The sequence below is a fragment of the Tamandua tetradactyla genome, chromosome 10 (genome assembly GCF_023851605.1).
Source record: "Tamandua tetradactyla isolate mTamTet1 chromosome 10, mTamTet1.pri, whole genome shotgun sequence".
Classification (NCBI taxonomy): Eukaryota; Metazoa; Chordata; class Mammalia; order Pilosa; family Myrmecophagidae; genus Tamandua; species Tamandua tetradactyla.
This window is the reverse complement of record NC_135336.1, coordinates 38,099,253-38,124,080: the sequence shown is the minus strand read 5'-3', so window position 1 is coordinate 38,124,080 and position 24,828 is coordinate 38,099,253. Positions and strand designations below refer to the sequence as shown.

General features: G+C 34.9%; 1 protein-coding gene across 2 annotated transcripts in view; it reads left to right on the top strand.

Moving 5' to 3' along the window:
- Positions 1–23,474, top strand: part of TRAT1 (T cell receptor associated transmembrane adaptor 1) — a 32,199-nt gene extending 8,725 nt beyond the window's left edge. The window contains exons 2-6 of one of the 2 annotated variants that reach the window (XM_077118445.1): positions 1,085–1,195; positions 7,575–7,611; positions 14,159–14,220; positions 16,426–16,514; positions 21,384–23,474. In XM_077118445.1, coding sequence (XP_076974560.1) covers positions 1,085–1,195; positions 7,575–7,611; positions 14,159–14,220; positions 16,426–16,514; positions 21,384–21,641 — 557 coding nt within the window. In that variant the 3' untranslated portion in view covers positions 21,642–23,474. The remainder of the gene's footprint in view (positions 1–1,084; positions 1,196–7,574; positions 7,612–14,158; positions 14,221–16,425; positions 16,515–21,383) is intronic. The other variant, XM_077118446.1, reaches the window with a different exon arrangement.
- The last annotated feature ends 1,354 nt before the right edge of the window (positions 23,475–24,828 follow it).

Genomic DNA, 24,828 nt, shown 5'->3' with positions numbered 1-24,828 from the left:
AACATTAGGGAAGCAAAGCTAATTTTCTCCCATTAAGGGTTTGCTTGTTCTGCTCATTGGGTTTATTATAGTGGTATTTGGATTTCTTTGAAAGATTTGAAAATGGTCTCGAATTTGCGCATAGAGTGAGACAGTTGTACTATGAAGGAACATGATTTCTGTTAAGCCATTTTCACATTGTATTTCTAATTATATGTTTATGAACAGATACTGCTCACTCAACAGAGAATTCATTGAAGGAAAGGTTTGTTTTCTTTATCTTTGATTTTCTGGCACAGAGGACAGTTCTGGGCACAGAAGAGATGTCTAATTAATACTGGTTGAGCAAATAGATATATAGTATCACAAGTTACTTTTCTGATATATATATATAATCATCAGGCTAATTATCTTAGAATCACTCATATGAATAAAGACAGCCATAACTAACAAAGGGCAACTGGCAGGTAATATCCCACAAAACCATCTTTATGGCTCAGGAATGAAAGCAGAGGTCTTCACAGAGGAAAGAGAGGCATAATCTACTCTCCATTATCCATTTGTGGGGCTCTAAACAGTATGAGAAAAGCTCCCTGAGGTCAGCCTTAACAACAATGACTTGCTATTTCCCAGACTTACTGTTTTATTCCAACACACAGTTTCATACTCCCGCAATAAATGGAAAGAAACAAGTGATATTCCATAGTACTGAAAGTACATAGGATTATAATTTGAGGATTAAAGAAAGGGAAAAAGACTAGCAAATGATGATGTTGGGTGATTTGGATGGTCTTGATTTTGAACCAAAGTTTTATAAACAGCCACTATTTGTCAACTTTTAGTAGTCAGCCTAAAAACATATCATCCATTTCATCAACACTAAGCATATAGGAAAACTGCTTCCTTTGCCCATTCTGAATGCAGGGAATTATCACTAATACTCATTTTGAAATCTATAGGAAGTGTTTGACTATGAGTGTTCATTTCCTGGCAGACAATTTATCCATTTTGAAGAAATGAAGTGGTTTTAACTGGGGGAGTAGCCAAGCCAGAGCAGATGGGTGATCAGCTACCATTTTATGAATGTGCTTGCTTTTGTTTCTAGGAGACAATGGATGCCCCTTTCTTATCTGGGGACTTCTAGCCTTCTTGGGTTTGGCTCTGGTTATATCACTGATCTTCAATATTTCTCATTATGTGGAAAAGCAGAGACAAGGTAAGACATTGTGACAAATAGCCATATGACTATTTGAATTGCAACTTGTAGAGTCACTCAAAAAGGCATGGGAGAAGACAATTCTATGAAATGTCCTCCAGTAGAACATTGCATTTTCTACAATATATTTGATGCTTTCTTTTAAGACTGCAATCACACTACAAATGTAAACAGACTCCCACAGTTAACTTTTTCAACTAGTTAACTCTTTATTTGCTTTAGGATGTAGAGTTGAAAGGGATTACCCTGGGTAAAATGGATATTTTCCTTTATCCAAGTGAACAACATATGAAATTGTAGTCTGTTCTGCAGCAGCCATAAAGATTTTATCTAATGCATGATGAGAAAAAGTGAAGACTAACTATTTAAGTTTCCATTCAAACCTACCAAACTTCTAAGGATCATTTAGGGCCTCTATGGTGCCATAGGTTGAGGTGGGCTCAGAAGGATGCTAGAAAAGCAATAAATCAAGCCATGGGGCTTGTTTTCAAACACTCCCTGGTGAAGGAGACCAGCCACTGTTAGCTTTTCTTTTGCATCACTCTAGGCAGCAGTTTTATACATCTAGCTTTTACCTGCCTATGCCATGACTGAAATATTACAATGTCCAGCAACTGTGATGTGCACTGTTGGCATTGAGCACATATATGTTGAGGACATGGATGGATGGATAGATGAATGGAAGAATATGAGTTCAACTCTTTCTGGGAGGCATCAGTATTATAGAACAAAGAAACTATTAGGGGCAGGATATTTAAGTGGTAATACAGGAATAGAAAATAAAAGCTAAATGCATTTTCTTTTAACAGATGAAAACAAAACTAACTTAATAAAACTAAGTTGGACTCATCTGTCCAAGAAACATTGCATTACGCTAATTTAGAATGATAGTCAGATTCCAAGACATGTCCTTGATTCTCTTAGGAGTGTTGATAATGCTCGCAAGTGTTGATAATGCTAATGTAAAATATGATCAAGAAGGCATTATTGTTATGTGGGTTTGACAAAAAAGGAGGCATAAAAAATGAAGTGGCACAGCTGAGCTCACACTTCTTTTCAATAATAAAATCAAGGATAAGTGTCCAGTTTTTCTCATTCTTTGTCCAAGTTGTTTTCCACCAGCATATATTGCCTTTACATTGTTGACCAAATGTCTTCAGCCAGAAATCAAACACAAGTTTAAGAGCTCTAGTTTATCAATAATATGCCTAAAATGGAATTCTAGTCAAGCAGCACTTTTTCACTAACAATGTTTTCAGTAATTATTTTAAAAATCAAGGATCTTTTTTAAGTAGTCAAACATAAACTATAAGACAGATGTATAAATGACTCATCATCAGACATTTTCTACAGTTTTCTTGTTTATGGAAAATTAAAAGGGGTTAAGAGTAGTACCTTTCTTTACACTTAAATGAATATACTTCAGTTTCTTATGAATAGTCTTTGAATGCAAATTACATTTTCATCTGAATTAAAAAGAGGTGAGTTGAAACCTATAGAGATGAAATAATTTATGGTGAAAATCAGAACAAGAACAGATCTGAATCATTACCTCATTCTTCTATTAATTCTAATTTTCTCAAGATTTTCTTGAGATCAAGTAATAAGTGGGTTGATACGTTTAACTTGAATCCAACGATCAAAAGTAAATCTCACCCAGCAAATTTGACCTATTTACTAACAATTGTTTTTCAGCCCTGTGATCGCATTGAATTGGGATGAATATGAACGTTTAGTCAATTTTTATCAATATGCTCAAGATAAGGCAGGTCCAAAGCACTGACCTCTGCCCCAGAGGTATTTGGCTGTGCTTATCTTTTTTTTTTTAATATCAGTAACATATATATATATATATATATATATATATATATATATATATAACACAAAATTTCTCTTTTTAACTATTTTCAAGTGCCCACTTTAGTGATTTTTATTACACTCACAATATTGTGCTACCATTACCACCATCTATTACCAAGATTTTTTATTACCCCAAACAGAAACCCTGTACCTATTAGGCAATAACTCCCCAATCCTCCCTCCCTTGGTTCCCTGGTAACCTCTACTCTTGTTTCTGTCTCTCTGACTTTGCTTAGTCTAGATATTTAATATAAATGAGATCATACAGTATTTGCTCTCTTGTAACTGGCTTATTTCGCTCACAATGCTGCCTTCAAGATTCATCTGTGTTGTAGCATGTATCAGCATGCTACATGTAGCATGCATTAATTCCTTTTTATTGTTAAGTAATACTCCATTGTATGTTTATACAACATTTTGTTTATCTACTCATCTCTGACGGAAACTTGGGTCATTTCTACTTTTTGAGTATTGTAAATAGTGTGCTATGAATATTGGCATACAATGTATTTATCTTTTACAATTCAATGTGAATAGGTTTTCTAATTCTAATTTTTGGTAATTGTCACATTGAAATTACTTATCCCTATGCATAGCATCCATTCCACTGTACAAATGCCTTTAGGGGATTGTTTGCTCATATGCTAAATTAACTACTGTTAAGACAGAGATGTAACCAAAATAAGCAGTACCTTTTCTTTTTTCTGTTTTTCAAGACTGATTTCTTTTTGTCTTCTCAATTTCATAACCCCTTACTGCCTCATATATGCCATAAATTGCTCTATTGCCTGAAGGCAATGTGGTAGGGAAGAGCAATGTTTATAAAATAAAGGTTAATTAAATTTATTGATGTATTTTTAAAAATAATTTTCAGGTACCTCAATCTTTTTAATAGCAGGGCTTTTGAAGTCAAAATTAGAACCCTGCTTTCAATATTTGACAGGGAGACTTTGTACCTGTAACATAACTTCTCTGTTTCCTTATTTACAAAATATGGAAAATGTCACCTAGTCCTGGGGTTCTTGTGAGGATTGTATGGACACCTTAGCACGGTGCTGGGGACTTGTAGGTCAGCCCAGGGTCTGGTAGAGCCTGCACTGCCAAACCTGCTGGTCCTGGTGCTTCCCTAATTCTTTCTACAAATAGTTATTAAAGACCTACTGTGCCTATGTGCTAGCTCATTGAATCTTAATGACTTATTTCAATGAACATTAGTTCCCCTGGCTTCCTCACTGCTCCCACCATCCTCATCCTTTCTAGGCCGTTGCCCAGTTCCCACCTCACTTCTTCCCATCTATGATTTAACAGTTTTCTGTCCAAATACCTGAGTCTTAGCAATAATTGCTGTGTTCACATTCAGATCCATTTTAGAGAGTTTTCTGTAGGCTTTTATTAAGTTGATTCTAAGCTTCGGTCTATCACAAATCATTTTATTTGAGCAATAGTATGTCCTTAGGTGGAGCACACAACTCTGGGTCTTGCCCTCTGTTGATGAGCAAGCCAAAGGTTGGCATTGGGACAGCATTCATCATGCTGTGAAAATGCCTTCGGTCTTCATCCTTTCCCGCTTTGTCTGTGCAGCCATATTCCAACTGCAGCCCTCTCCCGAAAACCCACTTCCAAGTATTAGTAATAACTGCATCATCCTTTCCCTTTCCAGATGAGCAAATAACACTATCTTTCTCTCTCACCAGAGATTTCAGGTGAGATTAATACCTGTTTGGCTTCTTTCCAGCCCTCCTGAAGATTTCTCCCCTGCCTTGTTTCCTCTGAACTGACAGATTAGGAGACATTCTATAAATGTAGCCAGCTTTTCTGCCACCTGGTTTGTAAATGCAATGCTTCTGTGTCTGGCCTCCAGTAGCTTTTTATTTTTGCATCTTTGTGTTGCTCTTGGTAGCTAAGAGACTTGCAAGGTATGATTCCGCCTTAGCGATCTGCCAGTGAATAAGTTTTGCTGGTGTATTAAGTTTACAAAAGAAAATCTCAACTCTAACAAAAATACAATATCTCCAGCTTCAATCAGATAGACAAGATAAGACTCTCCTTGATGTTTCCTATAGCAGTTCTCAGTAGAAGCTTTGCAAAAAAATTCTCCCCTCCCCCCAAAACAGGTCTTTAATTTTTTGTGTGGTTTTTTGTCCAAATCTGTTTTTTTAAGTAGAATTAGATCTATTTCTTTTTCTGATAGAATATATTAGCTTCCCCCCTCTAAATCACACACAAAAATTTCTTTATCACATCTTCTCTGTTTTGACAAAAAGGTTCAACAAGTATATGGTTTACTTATACAATAAGATCCTGTCATTATTTATTCTATTCACTTGAAAATTAAGGCACGTTTTTCATATTTTAACTTTGACAATTTATCAGAAACACTTTTTCATGGACTTTAAACCATGTGCTGTTGTTTCTTGTTGTGTACTGTGCATGGAGGGGTGAGAGACTCTACAGGGGAAAACAAAGGCAAATACATTCACTTCACCTTCTTAATCATGAACCTGACCACAAGTGTTTATATCTCAATCTCAGGAAAGGATTATGAAAAGTCACCCAGCTCTTTGCACACAGAGGCTTGCAAACTTAACCACTTTATAGCAACATGAACACTTTTCGTTTTACTGAGAATCACTAAAATGACTAGGCAACTTTTTAATCATATCATGCCTTCATGACAGAGTGAGGTCTTTTTGGGAGCTGGAGATTGCTGACTTTTCCTCCTAGCTGTAACCTCTGAACTTTTGATTACTACATTTAAAGAAATAATATTTAAATAATATTTAAAGAAATAAAGTGCTGTATTTCTGATGTATCCCAAATGGATTATATTCATTACTTATGGCCACATAGAAGTTTGGTATATATGTACTGCAAAAACTTTCTGTGTTTGATCTTTCATATAATTCTTCAAAATATGTTGGCATGTGAAATATCCACTTCAGACTCCAATGTGATAATTTTTACAATTTGCTTCAGTTGTTTTCTAGCAGTTAATGACCTCTCTGGAGAATAATTCAACTTTGTCATATAACAATCTAAATGAAAATAAACTTTGCAATTTTTTGGTGACTTATTCAATTATTTTAAAATATCGTTGTTAATAAAATCACAACAGAGTGTTTTTCATATGCAAAACTGAAAGATCATCATATGGTTACTTTGTTTCTGGGTCATAGACTTAGATATTACTGGTCTTCATTTATATATAAATGGCATTTGCAAGGTTTTAGCTATTAGTATTATGCCAGGTTAAATAATAAACAATAAAAATGTAATAACTATCATACTATACTTGTCCATCCAATAGCAACAAAAAATATTGATGAACAGATAATACAGATTTCTTCACAATATTTATCTTAATTAATAAGATTATGTCCTAAATATCCTTTCATTTCCTTCAATAAGTCATTATGAAGCTAAAATCTTTCACTAAAAATATTTCTTGAAACTATATTTTCCAAAATCATTTAAATATGTATATATATTTAACTTAAAGTAAAAATATTTCCTTTTATTTGTCTTCAAACCCACCACCTTCAAGACTGGTTTCTTACTAAGATTTGGCACATAATTTTTTCATTGTTTTATTGTCCTATATTACAACTCTGATCTTGTCTCTGTGGGTCAAAGAGTACAGGTTCTTTTTGTTTTGGGGTGCATGGTCTGGAAATTGAAACTGGGTCTCCCACATGGAAGGCGAGGCATTCTACCACTGAACCACCTGTGCACCGAGTAGAGGTTCTTTTAGAACCATTCCATTTATTTTGATTATTTTTAGATACTTGTGATCCAACTTTTTCAAGGTCTCTTCCCGCAAAGATCTTCATCTCTCCTTATCACTGTTCATAGAATGTGGACAAAGTGGAATCACTACCAGAGCAATTTAGAAATTTCCTCGTAATCATCATTATGCTGTTGCACATTATCAAGAAATGTTGGGTGGGCCATGGTGGCTCAGCAGCCAGAGTTCTTGCCTACCATGCCGGAGACCCGGGCTTGATTCCTGGTGCCTGCCCTGGCAAAAAAAAAAAAAGAAACGTTAACAGACATTTCTCCCTCAAAAAAAGGAAAAAATAAAGAAGTGTTTCTTATGGATCTTTTGTTGTAAGGAAGAAAAGTTTATTCAAACCAGCATAAGCAAATAGGGAGATTTATTGCAGGGCTGCAAAGGTGTTTCAAGGGACCTAAAAGCAGAAAGTTTGGCCATACAACAAGAACAGGGACGGTAGCTGGAGATTCCAGCTTTCTCTGTTTAATGTTTCCCATTTATAAAATGGCCACTCATCCCTACTGTACATCATTTCCAAGCTGCATTATGTTTCGATTCCAAATTACCAAGGGAGATTCTGGTCTAAACTGGAGAAGGTTTTTATTTCTGGTTCAACCAGCGGAGGCCAGAAAGGCTTGATCAAAGATGTTACTGACACTGAAGGTAAGCTACCCTTAAACATTCTGTAGAAGAAAATTTAACAAATTTATGCCAAAATTTCTTTTGTCTATTTTAAATATCTTTCAGATAAAATATACAGATATTCTGATGACTTCATTCCCAGGTATGTTGAAAATGAGTCATGTATAATGATTCCTGAGTAACAAGAGAAAGCAACAAATTCTATATTACTTATATGTTTGTCTCAGAGATTGCACTTGGGTTAAAATAAAATGAAAAAAGTTTTAATAACTTTATTCCTATCTGAAGATTAGGCACTAGATTATTATCTTCACTAGTTATTTATTCATCCTGAGTCCATAAGAGATCTGAGCAAGGGACAAATCAGACTCTAGCCTGGCATCTGAAGAATTCTCATCAATTTCAGGAGGATATATCCTAGATCATGATTCAGAATGGATTGTAAGAATACAACTAATTATATATCAAATTGTGAGACACTTAAGAATCAAGGGTAGAAAGAAATCCATCAGTACCTATTAAATACAAGATATGTATACACATGCACTCACACAAGGATGTTTAATGGTGTTCTGTTTGCAAGGGTAAGGTGGTAAATCAATTCTCTAAAAGATATGCAGTTATAGACGTAACATATTCTCTTTAATACCTATTGAGCTAGTTGCAGAGAAATGTGTACACTATTGCTGCTATTTCAATTTTTAAAGGAAGATTCATGGAATAAATAATGATGAAGAAGTTTCATTTTCTTTAATAGTATCTTCTGATCCAAACATGTCATTATATTATTGAAGATTTTTCCTTTCAGATAAAAAAAAAATTCCAGAAACATCTAAATAAAGAGAATTTCCTAGAGGGTACTTCCTGACTTTGCTGAAATGACAGATGAAAAGAACTTTTAAAAATACAGAGCTTTCTGGATGGGTAGCATAAGATTTTAAGCCTTTTGGTGGCCTCTAAAATACCATTTTTATTCATTCTTCCCAACATGGAAATGTCTCTGGCAGATTCAAGCACCAAGCTTTAGTAAAACTTCCCCGCTCCCCACCTCCTCCCAGTCTTTATTTTTATGACTACTCTTAACACTGGATTCCATAGCATGAACTAATTTCCAAATCATTACCTCATTTCAAGAAAATCCCTTAAGGGACAAGTAGGATGCAATGTGACAGAAAGTCTTGTGAGTTGATCATTTTGCTAAATACTGGGTAGGTATTTGGATTAAGATGGGAGGGTCTTGAAGGGAAAATGGGCAAAACACTGATCTCAAAGCAGGGAGATGTGGAAAAGAGCTTGGTTCCTTTATAACAGTCATTTATTCATTCAACAAATGTTCATTCAACAAATAGGCACTGTGCTAGACAAAGGAGATAGAAAAATGGGAAGACATTGTTCCTTCTGTAAAAGGTTTGATAATCTACAGGAACAGATCTCCCATTAAGCAAAATTTGAATACAAAATATCAAGTTTATCTATAAAAAAGTGGTTGGCAGGTTAATTCTCAAGTTTATATATATATATATATATACTTCACAGCTTGCCTTCTCTTTGATTATGTGGTTTGTGGAAAAAAAAATCACCTTGTAGGAGGCGTAATGTCACCAGGAAAACAAGAAAACAAACATAAAACTTCCTGCAGCCATTAAAATTAACACATGAAATACAGAGCAGTATAAGTAAAGGTTGTCTTTCACTGGTGGGGTCAGAATTTCTGATGCCTCCTTTTCTGATGTTCTGAGAAGATTTGGGGCTGGATGGACAGGAGATCAGCTTCCATCATAGTTTCCCCATTCCCTTCCCCAACCCAGCGTTGGTTTTAGTGGGAAGCTAAGGGCAGAGGAGAGAAATGTGCTTTTCTGATTTTATCTTCCTGTTTCCCCAAATCCCTGCCTTTCTTGTGCTGGTGGTAAGGAGAGCTCACTCAGCATCTAAATCTAACAGGAAATCCATCAAATACACATTTCCTACTATTTATTCTCAGGACAGATTTATTTTTTTCTTTAAAAAATAATGTAACACAATTGTTTTTCAATTTGTGCTAGGAGGATAATACAGTGGGAAAGCCCTGGCTTTAAGGTCCAGATAATTCTGGATTGTAATTCAACTATTCTAATCACTAGGTTTGTGGTGTTAGAAAAATTATTGAGCACTGGTGAACCTCAGTTTCCTCACCCAATAAATACAGATTATAATATAACACTTTCTGACAGAGAGCGAAAACATCTAGAACAGGGGAGTGGATAAAAAGAAGTAACTTAATTGGATGAAAATTAAGTTCTAAGAAAATTCTGTATCACTAGTATGTTTACCCCCAAATTTAAGTAAGCAGTCTAGGTTCATAATTACCTAAAACTTCTCATTTTTCCTCAGTTATTGTGTCTCTCTCAAAAGAGCTTATGACAAATCCCCAGCAGCTTTTTTTTTTTTTTTTTTTTTTAAAGGAAAGACAGAGAGAAGGAAGGAAGGAAGGAAGAAAGGGAAACATTTTTAAACATTTTCTTGTTTTATTGTATTCTGTTTCTCCGTTTTTGTTACATGGGCTGGGGCCGGGAATCGAACCGAGGTCCTCCGGCATAGCAGGCAAGCACTTTGCCCGCTGAGCCACCGCGGCCCGCCCACCCCAGCAGCTTTTGCATGGTCTACCCTTGTGTGACACTGGAAGGTGCCTTTATCTCACCCTATTTATTCTTCTACCTCAGTGTGATTTCTTGAATTCATAGAACTTTCCTCACAATTTTGTCCCCTTCATTTTCTCTCTTTACTAAATATACTATTCTGTGGTCCAGAGCAGAGCCCTAATCTCAACTGTCCTCTTTACCTGTTTTTCACAAAACTGAGCATCCTTTCAACAACTGAAGCCCTGGGTAACCTTTCCTGGGATCTCAGACTTCTGAGGGCATATGCAGATAACGTCCTTTTCCTGACCACCACTGTACTTATTTAACCAAAGTGTCCCCAAGTTTCCAGCCTTTTGTTTATTTGTTTTAATGTGCGAATCATCCTAATTCAAGCTCCAACTTAGTAATTGCAATAAGTCCAGCCAGTCTCCTACTTAGATATTTTTGAGAATCCCCAAGAAGTGCTTATGCATTCCAAAAGTCATATTCTTGGTTGATCCTGGTCACCTCTAGCTCTGTATCACTGCTTTAGGATTCTTTCCCCATCTCTTCTAGAATTCTCCATGCCAGCAGTTTTCTTCATTCTCCTTGCCCCCCAAATTTGGCAAAAAGTGCTTCTTTTTAAATGCTCTAAAGCACAGGTAATAGAAGTACATTGTGTTTCACAGACTTTATGAAGAATTGGGCATAGTAGAGGGGAATTTGAATACTGATCAAAAGAATGAAAACTTAGTGATAGATCTCACTGCTGTGAGGGTTTATCACCTTCACAGAGAACCCCACTGGATTTTCTTGATAGCCTCCAGCCACTCAAGATATTACTGAGGTTTACTGTCTTCTCCTGGACAAGAGGTCTAGCTATGATATCCTCCTTGCTAAGTTCAAGACCCCTACACCTATGTCACAGTCCCTGTCAAAGAAAGCAGATATTTAGTAAGTGTGTATTCAGGGACATATCACTCCAATAAATGTCTCCTTCTGTCTTTTGCATCATTACTTTTTCTCTCTCCTTTGTCTCATTCTTATCAACATATACATACTATATTTTACCATAGCTTAAACAAACAAGCAAAAAGCTCCCTTAATTCTAAATTTCCTATAGCTGCGACGCCATTGCTCTACACCCATTTACAGCAAAACTTGAAAGTTCCCTCCATATTCTGTCCATATTTCCTGGCTTCTTTTCCTTTTCTCCTCTTCTTTCTTAAACCCATTCCATTCACTCTTCTGTCAGCACTAACCCACTGACTGAACTCTTGTCAAGGTAGCCAATGAACTCCGCATGGTCTCATCTTACTCAGGCCATCAGTAGCACTCGCACATTGAAACTCCTTGAAACACTTGCTTCTCTGAGCTTCTGAGCCACATCCCTCTTTAGTCTTCCTCCTCTTTTATCAGCATCTCCTTATCCTTTGCTGTTTCCTGAACAATAACATGAGAGTGCCCCAGGCTCATCTCATGAGTCTCTTCTATCTCTCTCTACAGTCATTCAGTAAAAAATTTCATCAACTCTCATGTTTTTAAATAATATTTATATGAAGATGGAGTCCAAACCTACATATATGTCTATTCCAAGAAATATTTATTAAGCCAATCGAGTTAATATTTACCAAACAAACTTCTGATTGACCCGTAAACGTGCTTTTTCTTCAACTTTCCAGTCACTTAAAATAGCTTTATTTAGTTGTGTAGAAATATCTTTCCCTTTTATATTTATTTGTATATTAGCACTCTACAGTGGCACCATTTTTGTAAGTTGAAAAGGAGAAGAAGGATCAAATATTTTAATGTCCTCATTTTATAAATGAGAAAATTGAAACGTTTAAAAACGTTTAAAAAATCCAAAGTCATCCAGGTGGAGGTAATGATTAAAAAAAATAAATTTACTTATTTAAATCTATTTAGATCATAAAGTACTCAAGGCATTTAAAACAAAAGGACTTTATAATAAAATAATCATAAGGAATAAATTAAAAATCATTTAAAGACTGGAAAAAATACAACTGAGAGTAGAAACTTAGGACCCCATTTAGTAAAAGATGCAATTAATATTTTAAATATTGAACTGTCAGTAAATGAGCTTATTGGCGAAGACCATTTTAGACATGTTCAGAGCAAGGAAGCGTCTGATCTGGACCAAAACTCAGATGTGTATTTGGCTCTCAGAAATGGATTAATTTATTAATTTACTCTGCAAAGTCATTAATCTTCCACATAAAACACTGCCAAGCATTTGTACCTGAAAAGTCTTAGATATTTGCGATGGACTGGAGCTATTTGGCACTGCTAAGGAAAATATATATTTTTTAATTTGTTGGTTAGGCAACTGCTCCTGAATAACAGTTTATTTGAAGTGATTAATCATTTGAGACCTGCCCACAGATTTAGGGCAAAGCATTATAAATCACATCATGTTTTCATTCATAGGGAATGAAATGATGTTCATTTTTTTGGACATGATTTATCATTTGCAGGTTTTATCTGCTATCTATATGGACTAGGAAAATGGATGGATTGTGTTATTAAAAATTCTTCACTTTTTTGTATTATATTCTATGCATAACCAGAATAAACTATGAGCAGGGATTACTCAGAGCCTCAATATTAAGCTGCACTGAATTACCTGATGAGAATAGAGTTACAGATGAGTTGCTTTGTTATCAGTTAAAGGAAATGCATGCCAATGTCTATAATTTTCAAACCATCTCATACAGGTATCACTTGATCTGTTTTTGTTTTTTTTTAAAGGACGCTTAGCTATTATTTACATATGCTGTGTTGCTTTCAGAAGCATGGAGAATTATATAGATGTTTTCCTTAAGATGAGTCCTTTTTTTCTTTTGATACAAATCCCTTTAGTTCTCAGTGATATGCAATCTTAAATTTAAAGCAGTTGTTATTATTTTATGAAATGCCACTCTCACTGCCTGATATTTTCCTCTATTCCCAGGCTGCCATTGTGAAAGTTGGTCCCTAGGACCATTGTCTCTGTCTGGTGACAATGGTAAAATATCTACTGAAATCCTAATAGGAGTACTCAGATGAGTCTGAAAGAAAATTCAATTGAATAGCAAGAACAAATAGCTATGTATTCACATCAGTTCTCTTGATTAGGGGATTCAAAACCTATGGTGCCTGAATTGCCTCCTAGACTGTTTCCCTATAGCTGTTTTTTGATGGCCTCCTGGTTCTGTGGACATTTTAATTAAATAGTTGCAAATTCCTTATATGCACATGGGGACAATGATATGCAATTCATAGAGTTGTTCTGAGGCTTGAATGAACATTTAGCAGAGCTTGGCATAGAGAAAAGCTTTCATAACTGGTACTTATTGCTGATGTTAGATATAAGGCTAGAGAAGGTTTGTTCTCTATGTATTCCCACTTTTCATCTGTGAAGTGGGAATACTAGTTTTGTGGCATTTCCCTGGGTCTGTGAAATAATGTATAAAAATACCTAGCAAACATCCAGACATAATAGATGACAATAATTTTATTAGATTTACCAAGCTGAGTATGTAATATTCCCTTGGTCTTTTATTTTTAATCATCAATCAATTACTATTTACTTACTAAACATTGTCTTAAGATATTGTTCAGAGCGATACTTTGCACAAGTAAAGGAAGAGATAGCATGGTCTATAGTTAAGAGCACAGATCATCGAGGTTCTAATTTCAGTTCTGCCACTTACTAGTCTAGTGATGTTGAGCAAATTACTTAACTCTCAGTGACTCACAATCCCTATCTGTAAAATGGGAATGATTTAGTGTTTACTTGGTAGAGTTGTGAGAATTTAATCAAAGACTTTCTGAAATGCACTTTGAGTAGTATCTGACACATAGCATATTATGAATAGGTATTTATTATAATTATTCCCAGAAAGAAGATCCAAACAAATAACTTTTTAATTTTATGTACACACATATAAATCCATCTCCCTTGGTTGCTGTTGATAAAGTCTGACCAAGACCTTGCCATAGTTCACCTGATATTGAATTTAGCTGAGAAATAATATATGAATTATGTGTAAAGTGATTCTTATAATGTTAATTATTTTTTTCTTGCCATAGGGATGATGAGTATTATATCGAAGACACACCAATTTACGGTAATTTAGATAATATGGTCCCAGGTAAGTTTTATTTGTTTCAAAAATGAAATTTATCAATAAATTAAAACCCCATTTCATTCCACAAATAATTTGAAGTGGCTTATTTTAATCATAATAACATTTAAATATTTCAATGGCAACTATAAGTTCAAGAGAGATGAAATTTATTTAGTATATATTTCCAATACTACATGTTGTAAAATGTTCTGCAATATTCAGGGTAAATCAACATCCTGTTTTTCTCTATTATTTTCATTTCACTCTAGCACTAATGGGAATACAGGAAGACTTTATTACACAGATTTTTATGCAACAAAGCTGTATAGATCAGAAAGTGCCCACAGATACTCTGTAAAAGCCAAACTATAGTGAATAACCTGGAAAAATGAACACTTACTCTCATTTTCCTCACTTTAACTTATATTTAAATAAAGAACTAGGACAGATTCGTGGCAGGTGGGGAAAAAGAAGAGCTAAGTAATCACTGAGTGGTTTGCACATTTTTGTGGTGGTTCTTCTTATGTAACAAGTATTACTCTTCAATTCCCAGCATGCCTTATTATTTGAAACTTCCAACCACCTAAGAACAAAACTGCCTTCAATCCTCAAAACAGATAATCCCAGTCAGTTCCTAGAGCTCTGCTGAGAGAAGCTGCTAGGATGACACTTGCACTTAGCATTACCCTTTCCCTGCAGGTGCTTCTCTTCACTTAGAGTCACAATAGAAGATTTGGGGTTAATTCCTGCTGATCTCTAGTTCTTGCATCCAGAAATGTCCAGTAATGCACTGTTTTTATCTAAATACCTTTGTATCAAAACATTACGGAGGGCGGGCCACGGTGGCTCAGCACGCAAGAATGCTTGCCTGCCATGCCAGAGGACTCAGGTTCGATTCCTAGTGCCTGCCCATGTTAAAAAAAAAAAAAAAAAAAAAAAATTATGGAATCTTCGTGAAGTTTGCAATGTGGGAATTTTATTTTATAGGATTCCAGAATTTATTTGATTTTGTCTTTCCTTTCTTTCTACCCATTATAAAGTACCATTCTTCTAATTCCTGCATGCTTAAGAAATCAGAAAACTCTTTTCAGAAATATTCTATTAAAAATAACTTACTCTCCTGTTTTGCCTTACAGAATCATAGTGCCCACCTGTAATATTTGGGTACTTAATGTGTTCTTATAAATTCTGGGCTCAAAGCCCACCATCCCTTTAATTCTGATACCCAAGTAGGCACAAGTGCCAGCCCCATGGATTCTGATTTAGTATGCCCAGTAGGGTCTAGCAATCTGGTGCATACTAGACCTTTGGGGTGATTCTCATGCAGATTTTTCTATGGGCCATCCTTTGGCAAATACTCTCTACGGATTATTACCCTGTTGCTTTTCAGAAAGGGTTGAAAGACCATAAGGTATCTTTTATGATAGTAAATATAAATTTTTCTTTATGGGGTCAAAGTGGTGTAATCTACATTTTTGCCAGGTACTGGCCTTCCTGTGTGAGTTATTACCTCCCTGTCCTCTCCATTTTAAATGGTGGTAGCTAAGAGAAGAAAATTTTCAGAAGATTCAATGAGCATACCCCCAGCAAAATGCAGTGAATGCATGTCTCTGCTGGCAGTTGGACACTTCACAAAAGCCCCAAATAGATAGAAATAGCATTGTACAGACCAGTCCCTTGGGGCAGTCTGTCCTATCACTGATTTATGAGACAAAATCATAATCTGAACCCTCTTTTTCAAAAGTAAAATGGAGGATTTTTAAAATGTCTCTAAGTAAAACTTATGATTCTTAGAACAAATAATCAAATTGTAATCCCCAACATATGTGCACCATGCTTCATGCTACTACAGACCATCTGCAATTCTACATAAATAGTAGAGAGCGCTGACAATCCTTTAACTCATGGCTCCTCCATAATATCTAAATTGTAGTTTCAGAAGAGTAATCCTGCAACGGTTTGAAAAAAATTAATATAATCTAGTCTTTATCCCAAGCGACCTTCTTTTTGTCTCATTATTAAAGCTATGGGGTAAAGAGCTTCTCCACTGTCTGAATCGCAAATTATAATTTGTGCTCCCTTAACTCTTTGCATCCCCACTAAAGAGACTAGTCAAATGATTCATGGGGTTTCACGTTTACAGCAAAATATTGTTTAGATATTGTATTTTACTTTATGCTGGCATTTTGCACTTCTCCATTGTAACTCACCATCTTTTAAACTCTCAAGAACAAATGGATGAAAGTTGTTATGAACAGATGAAAGCCCATCCAGAGAGATCCATGAATAAACTACAAAGAGCTGCCCCAGCTGCACAAGTGAGTTTTATTTTTTGTTTTAAAGGAACAACTTCAGCCCAAGGCACAGTGCATATGCATGTTTCAAGGGCATAAAAACATAGAATTCTGATGCACATCTGATGCAGTCCATTAGAAATGTTGTGTTCTGAATCAGGTGTCAATATCTAGGACTTTAGTTGTAAAGGTATGCTCAGATGCAAGTAAACAGAATAAGACCCCACTCTTGAAGAGTCAAAACAAATAACTTTTTAATTTTACGTACACACATATAAATCCATCTCCCTTGGTTGCTGTTGATAAAGTCTGACCAAGACCTTGCCATAGTTCACCTGATATTGAATTTAGCTGAGAAATAATATATGAACTATGTGTAAAGTGATTCCTATAATGTTAATTATTTTTTTCAGAGTGAAAATACTTGTTCAGAGTGATACTTTGCACAAGTAAAGGAAGAGATAGCATGGTCTATAGTTAAGAGCACAGATCATCGGGGTTCTAATTTCAGTTCTGTCACTTACTAGTCTAGTGATGTTGAGCAAATTACTTAACTCTCAGTGACTCACAATCCCTATCTGTAAAATGGGAATGATTTAGTGTTTACTTGGTAGAGTTGTGAGAATTTAATCAAAGACTTTCTGAAATGCACTTTGAGTAGCATTCAGTAGCATTTTCACTCTTGAAGAGTCAAAATTTTGTATAATTACAAACTCAATAGATTTGAAGGGGTAAAGTTGATTCTATTCCTAAATAGTCAATAAAGTCATTCTTTCAGATTCTAAAATGTATGTGTATCATGTGTATCATATATCATAAATATCATATTTATTGAGGTAAATATTAAATTTGAGAATCATATGACATTTACAAAACTTAAAACATCAGGAATTTATAACTTAGAAAGAGAAAGGGAGGGAGAGAGAAAGAGGAAAGAGAGAACGATTTTTGCTTATAAGATAAATTAGCTGCATATAAGACATACTAATTTTACAAGGCAAATGACTATAAATTTTAATTCCCCCCTTTTTTTTGTAAAAAGTGGGAGTCACATTTCATTCTTTTCCATGTGATTATCCTGTTATTGCAGCACCATTTGTTGAATTTTTGTTGTTTTTGGAAGTGTATGTACTGGGAATCGAATCTGGGTCTCCTGCATGGCAGACAAGAATTCTACCACTGAACTAACCTTTGTACCCCCTAAATGTCTATACATTTTAATACAAGTCCTATGACTGTTCATATGGCAAGAGCTTTTGAAATAGACACACAGCAGGACAAAAACCTAAGTGGAAACATAAAAACACAAGAAGAAATGAATGGTTTCTGTTTTTCTTACCACAATCAGTTCAACCTCCTTAGACAAAGTACTAATTTCTTTAAAAGCTTTTCAAAATCTTTAGTTCCTATGCTACAAAACGTTATAAATTTCAGTTAAAATGGTTCTTCTTCCTTCCCCTCACAGATCTTGCCCCTCATTTACTTAACGCCCTCCCTCCGTTACCTAGAAATAGTAGTAGAGTCAACATTACTTGATGGAAATCTTGTATTACATGTTTTCCAAGCATTATCTCCCTTGATTCCTATGAAGCAGGCAACATTGTGATTCTTACCTTACAGAGGCTTATAAAGGATAAGAAACTTGCTCTAGGGCACTCAGAAACTAAGTGGGGAGCAGAATCCAAGCTTAGTCCTGTCTAACCACAGAAAACGTTCTCTTCTATAAGATGGGTCACACATGAAAACTTCCCATCAGGGTAGAATTTTTTCTTTTTAAATTTGTATATAAATCCTCTAAGAAATCACACCTGAAATTTTTATTAAGAAGCCAAATGTAATGCAGTTTGGGAAAAATGAAAAGTCACCCTTTAAAAGGAAAATCTGTCATTTGATGTTCTGTTAATTACAAAAAGTATTTTTAGATAAAAGTTATGAAAAACTACCTAATATGATATGATCCGCTAAATCTATGACAATGCAAAGCAAACTTTTTGAAGAAGGTTAAATTGTGAGCTCACCATCTGAGATGTAGAAATCCATAGCACCTTAGTTATAAAAGAACTGAGAATTGTGAGAGTAGAAGCCAGTGTTTAATACATGTGAATTGTACATGACAGTTTCATTTGAGCTGCATTGGGTTTTTACTCAAGTAGAAATTATCCATGCCTTATAATGTCTTCCAGAGCCTGCAAATTCATAAATTATATATTTAATGATACTTCTAAGGATTCAGTCTTTATTTTATTATACTCTTCCAACAAATTTAGTTTCACAAACTAAAGGTAATCTCTTTATATCTGCTCAACTCCATTTGATTGAAATGATAATAATCATAAAAAATACTACACATGTTGCTACTACAATATGTGTAACATTAGTCCATTACAAAAGCATGAGGAGTCTACAACATTATACATAAAGTCTGACTGACAAAGTATTGGAAAAAACGGAGGAAAGTGCAACAGTGGCTCAGTGGCAGAATTGTCGCCTGCCATACCGGAGACCCGGTTTTGATTCCTGGTGCCTGCCCATGCAAAAGAAAAAGAAAAAGGAAATAAGTTCCATGCCTTTTGAAAATGATGTATATGGTTGGAAGTTGACGTTACAGAATTTCAGTTTACTGTTAATTAGGAAGAGCTAATCAGGGAACCTAACAATAAAAGAAGACTTCATAAGTGCTCTCATATAAAAAAATAAAATAAAATAAAAGTGGGGGACAAAATGTGTGTGTGCTCATCTTCCATTATTTCCATGTTGAAATCTTACTCTCTTCCTTTGCTTCTACATCAGAAGCATCTCCTCTCCTTTACAAAGTTAATACTCCCCCTACAATATTCACCTTTTCTCCTGTTTATTTCAGAACCTTGTGCCTTCCAATTATTTATTTTTTCTCCATTCTCCATTTTATAAATGGATATGCACAAATCATTCCAATGTTTCAAACAACAAAGAAAACCTTACTTCAACCTGTTTTTCCCTTTAACTCCTAAATTGTAACTCACCTTCCTCTATTGCTTCCATTTCTTCCCATAGATAAAAATTTTTTCACCTCTAGAAATATATCTTTCACCCTTCTGCTCAACAGAAACATCATTCTGATAGTCACAAGTGACTACTAAGTGGACAAGCTATGGCTCTTTCTCAGAACTCACATTCTTTGAAGTCTGTAGCACTTGATGAAATTGACCAATTGTTGAGTAGACATGCATTATGTGGAATGTTTTCAGTTTCAAGTGCAGAAATGCAGATCAAACCCCTTTAGCATAAAAAGGAGCTTATTGGTTCCTATAATTGGCAGATCTAAGGGTGATTATTTTAGGAATAAAAGCAAAAGTTCCCAGACAAAGTTACCATCTCTTCTGCTTGGTAGAAAATAAAAAACATTTCACCCAGCGTGGAAATGGGTGCCAACAGGGAGATGCTTTCCATTGCATTGGATAGTTTGTTAATCCAAATCTTACTCTTCCCCACCTCTAAATTGATATAATTTTGGCCTGGTCGTAAAGGTAAATCGTTAACACAGAAATTCTAGGTTTATTCAATATCTGTCCTAGAATTTTAGGCTACAAATTCTAAGACCTATAATAATACCTTTCTTTTGGATAGTGTTTATAAGCTTTCATACAAATTATCTCCATTTAATAGCCCTAACAACAGTGTGACATAGGTATTGATATTCTCATTTTAGAGGCTAGAAAACATAGGCTCAGAATGGTTTTTAAAAACTATCCAAGATCTCATGGTCAATATATGGTAGAATTAGGATTCAACCCTAGGCTTTCCCATGCTAAATTCAAGGTCTTGCTTCCATGCCTATTGCATCCCTGATGGTAACCCACATATCTCTTAGGCTCTGCTCAGTTTTTTTTGTTTGTTTGTTTGTTTTGTTTTCTTTATGCTCCTCAGTCCCAATCATTTTTATTGACTTGTCTTCTAGTTCACTGATTTTTTCCTCTGCCTGCTCCAGTCTGCTGTTGAAACTCTCTAGGGAGTTCCATATTTCTGTTTGGTACCTTTACAATTTATATTGTAGGATTCTTATATTGTTCATTCATCATTTTTCTGATATCATGTAAGTCTCTCTTTGTGTTTTCCACTGTCTCCTTGAACATATTGAAGATCATTTTTGAAGTCTTTTTTCTAGTATGTCCAAAGTCTGGTCTTATTGGTTTCTGGATTTTTATCTTGTTCCTTGGGTGGACATCATCTCTTGACCTCTTGACCTTTCTTAATCTGCTATTGACCCTGCTCCTGGCAATAGAGGACCACCAGACCCTCTTGGAAGTGAAGAATGCACAAGAACAATCTAAATAGAGCTCGAAAGGATCTGGGGACAGATAGGCAGAAGGAAATACCTGGGAAAGATGACAAATTTAATTATTTTCCAGATGCCAATTTTTATAAATGAATGCTGCTATCTTCGTAATTCTGAATTTTTAAAATGTAGAATTGGGGACTTTTGTGGGACCATTAAGTGAATAATTATTGAGCATATGTAAGGTAGACCCCATGATTTGTTAAATTTCTTATCATGCTTTTTCTCAGTTTAGCAAAGTTGATATTGTTACTTGGTAAAAGCAACATAAGGCAAGAGCTAGCTAAGATGGAGGTATGAATGGGGCAGGTGAGAGTCAATCTAAAATGATTGTGTACATTTTTAGAAAAAAGCAAGGAAAATATAGAAGATGGTTTCCTCTTGGCATTTATTTTTAACTCATAAGTCCTGATGGACTATTGTTTTCCTGCCATCATCTTAACTTGAAAAATTTGACAAATCCAGGTAGCTAAAGCTCAGAAAACAAGTTACTTATTTTTCATAACCCATAGAAATTCCCAGAAGTCATCGTTAAAGAATGGGCTAACAATGAAATACTAACATGCCTTTCTTTTTAGGCAGCCACTGAGTCACAAATGTGCTACGCCTCACTAAATCACAGCTACAAAGGGAAGTGCAGAAAGTCCAGAAAACAGACAACTCATTTATCAGACAAGGATGAAGATGAGCAATTACATGCAAAGGACGCCAGCGTTTCTAAGACCACTTCCGTAGACAGTTTCCCACCAGAAAGCCAGACAATAGAGGAAAACATTCATGATGATCCCATCAGACTGTTTGGATTGATTCGTGCTAAGAGAGAGCCTGTAAATTAGTTGGACTTTGATCTAGTTCACTGATTTGGCTCTTACTGGAGATGTTTGTGCAAGAAAACATGGTCCTCACATGATGCGGAAAGACCTGGCAGAGTGATGGTCTTATCAGTTGTCAGTGGGATGGTGGTTTACCTCTAATTCAGACTTTACATTCTTGCACATCAAATAGTAATGTCATGGGAACTAGTTGTCTGAATTCACTTAAAATTCCCATATAGTTCAATGTGAAATAAAGTCTGCTTTGCAAATTCAACCTGTTAACAAAGTCATAACTTCAACAATGCTTAACCCTCAGTGGAATAAACAATTTTTTTTCAAGTGTGACTGTATCCTAGAACATGTTGAAAGAAAAGCAAAAGTCAATGATTTAAAAAAGAAATTTCTCCTTTCTCACCCTGTACTTGGAAGAAATTTCTGATTGTAAGGCATGGGAGATATTTTACATTACTAAGCAGTGGAATAATCTTCTTCCATTTTTTTTTCCCAAATGGAAATTGCTTTATTAGTTTTAAAAATTATTTAAATTAGTGCCTGCCCATGCAAAAAAAAAAAAGTAAAAAGATTATTTAAATTGATGCACACCCTCATAACAATTAGACAAATATAAAGAAGAATTTAGAAATTCCACTAGTCAGAGATAATTAGTAACAACTTTCTATACATTCTTCTATATTTTTCTGAGCATGCCCATATACATATAACAGTTCATATAATAGTTGTTTCTTTTTTTTTCTTACCCAAAATGAAGGGGGGTATGATTTTGTACCTAGTTTTTTAAACTTATTTCATTTAGCAATATCTTATGGATTTATTTCCAGTTATATTTAACTATTACTAGATTTAGTTATATAAAATAATTTTATGTGTCTGCTTAGCATCCCATTGATGGCTGTATCAGAATGTATTAAAATTATTTTTGAAGTATATTTAGCTTGCTTCCAACTTCTGATTTTTGGTAAGTATCTTTCTTTACATGTTTGGCTACTTTTCTGACTTCTTTAGACTAAAGTCCTAGAAAAGGAATTGCTGTGTAAAAAGTGTTCACATTTCACTAATTTACCTCAAAAAATTTCTAACAATTTACACTGTCTCTAAGAGTTTATGAGAATATCTATTTCCCCATACTGATGCCCCCAAGCTTCATCTTTCTTTTGTTTCATACATTCCTATTTGCTAATTTTAAGTATGCATTATCAGATTACTTTCTTAAGGTTATTTTTATGTTCCTTGACCACTTACATTTCTTCCTTTGTGAATTGCCTATTCACATAATTTTCTTGTAGGGTCTTTTTTTTATTCCTATGCGGGAGCTCTTTATATGTATTAAGGATATTAACATGTTGTCTACAATTTTTCCCTCAGTTTGTCATTTGTGTTTAAAATTTTTTTTTCTCTGTTGTTATAGAAGAGCTTTTTAAATAGGTCACTCTTCCTTTGTGGTTTCTGCCTTTGGTGCAATGCTCAGAATTCTAACCTCAAAATTATAAAATTAGGGTGGGCCACGGTGGCTCAGCAGGCAAGAACGCTCGTCTGCCATGCCAGAGGACCCGGGTTCGACAACCGGTGCCTGCCCATGTAAAAAAAAAAATTATAAAATTAGCTACCTTTTTAATCTCATTTTTTATATTTCATTATTTAATCATATGGGAGTTATTTAGTATAATAAAAATCTAACCACAATTTTTCCCCTAATTTTAAACCAATTGTTCCAATAATTTACTGACTGATGATTTACTGAATAATTCATCCTTTAATCAGTGACTTGGACTTTCTCTACCATATATCGAATTTTTGTTTATTCTTATGTTTATCTCTGCTCTTTCATTAATTTATATACTGGCACCAATGTCAACGTATTTTAATTAGTAAAGTTTCATATATTTTTAAAATTTGTGGTATGGTATAACTTCATTCATATCTGATTTCCTAAGTTTTAATTATTTTCAGAGATGTATTTTTCCAAATCAATTCAATCATTTTCTCAAATGCCACCATCAAAACCTATCCAAAACCAAATCTAAACTAAAAAGAGAAGGTGGGAGAGGAGAGGTTTTTATTGTAATTAATCATCAGAATATGATGTGACATTTTGGTACATTTCTTCAAATAGAATCCTCTCATTTCTTAAATTTACTCCTAAGTATTTTATATTTTTAACATTATAATAAAGGGAGTTTTTCAATATATTTTGTAATCAGAAGAAAGGAAAAATTTAAATTGAGAATGTAGAAATTATGTTCTCTTAAGATCTTTTCCAGCTTTATACAGTCTATAGTTTCCCAAATACATTGAGAGGGCCAAACAAAAAAATAGTGATACTGATTAGTCTTTGCTTTCTTCTGTATGGGGGGCTCAGAAATATGCTGGATTTGCAATGTCTCCCGCAGGGCTACTTTATAGTAGCCAAATAAATATATTCATTTGAAATGAGAAAATACTTGAAATACAAATTTGACCATGCCCTGGAATGTGGACACATTGTTAGACTTTCCTGGAAGTTTACCTCCCTTTGATCAAACTTTTGAGAGAGCAGATTATAAAAAGAAATTCAACAATGATTTTGTACTAGTTAGTTCTTCTCTGATTATATATATTAAGCACTGAACTGTACAATATAGATTAGGATGATTTAAAGTTAGCTCAAATACTCTTCAGCACAATTCCTTCTTAAAGGCAACAGGAAAATACAAAAAGACACTTTAAACTCTGATCTAACTGTTGGCTCTGTGTGGTAGTTAGGGTCAGATGTCAACTTGACCAGGTGATGATGCCCCGTTGTTCTTTTTCTGTGGACTTAAATCATTAGTATGTGAAATTCGTCTATGACTAATAACATTTGAGGTTGGCTAAAGGGAGTCTCTTTTACAAAGAGTAAGGTTTAATTCAATTAGCTGCAGGCTTAAAAGAGAGAGAGGACAGAAGAGAGGTTGGCAGCTGAGCCTACCTCATTTCAGCACTCGCAGCTCAGCCCAGAGATGCAGAAAGGAGTTGCCCCAGGGAAAGCCGTTGGAACCAGGAAGCCAGGAGAGAAGGCTAGCAGACATGGCCATGTACCTTCCCATGTGACAGAAGAACTCAGATGAAAGCTAACTGCCTTTCCTCTGAGGAACTATATATTTTTAACTAAATAAATCTCCTTATTAAAAGCCAATCATCCTTCATGTTATATGTGTACCTGTTCTATCAT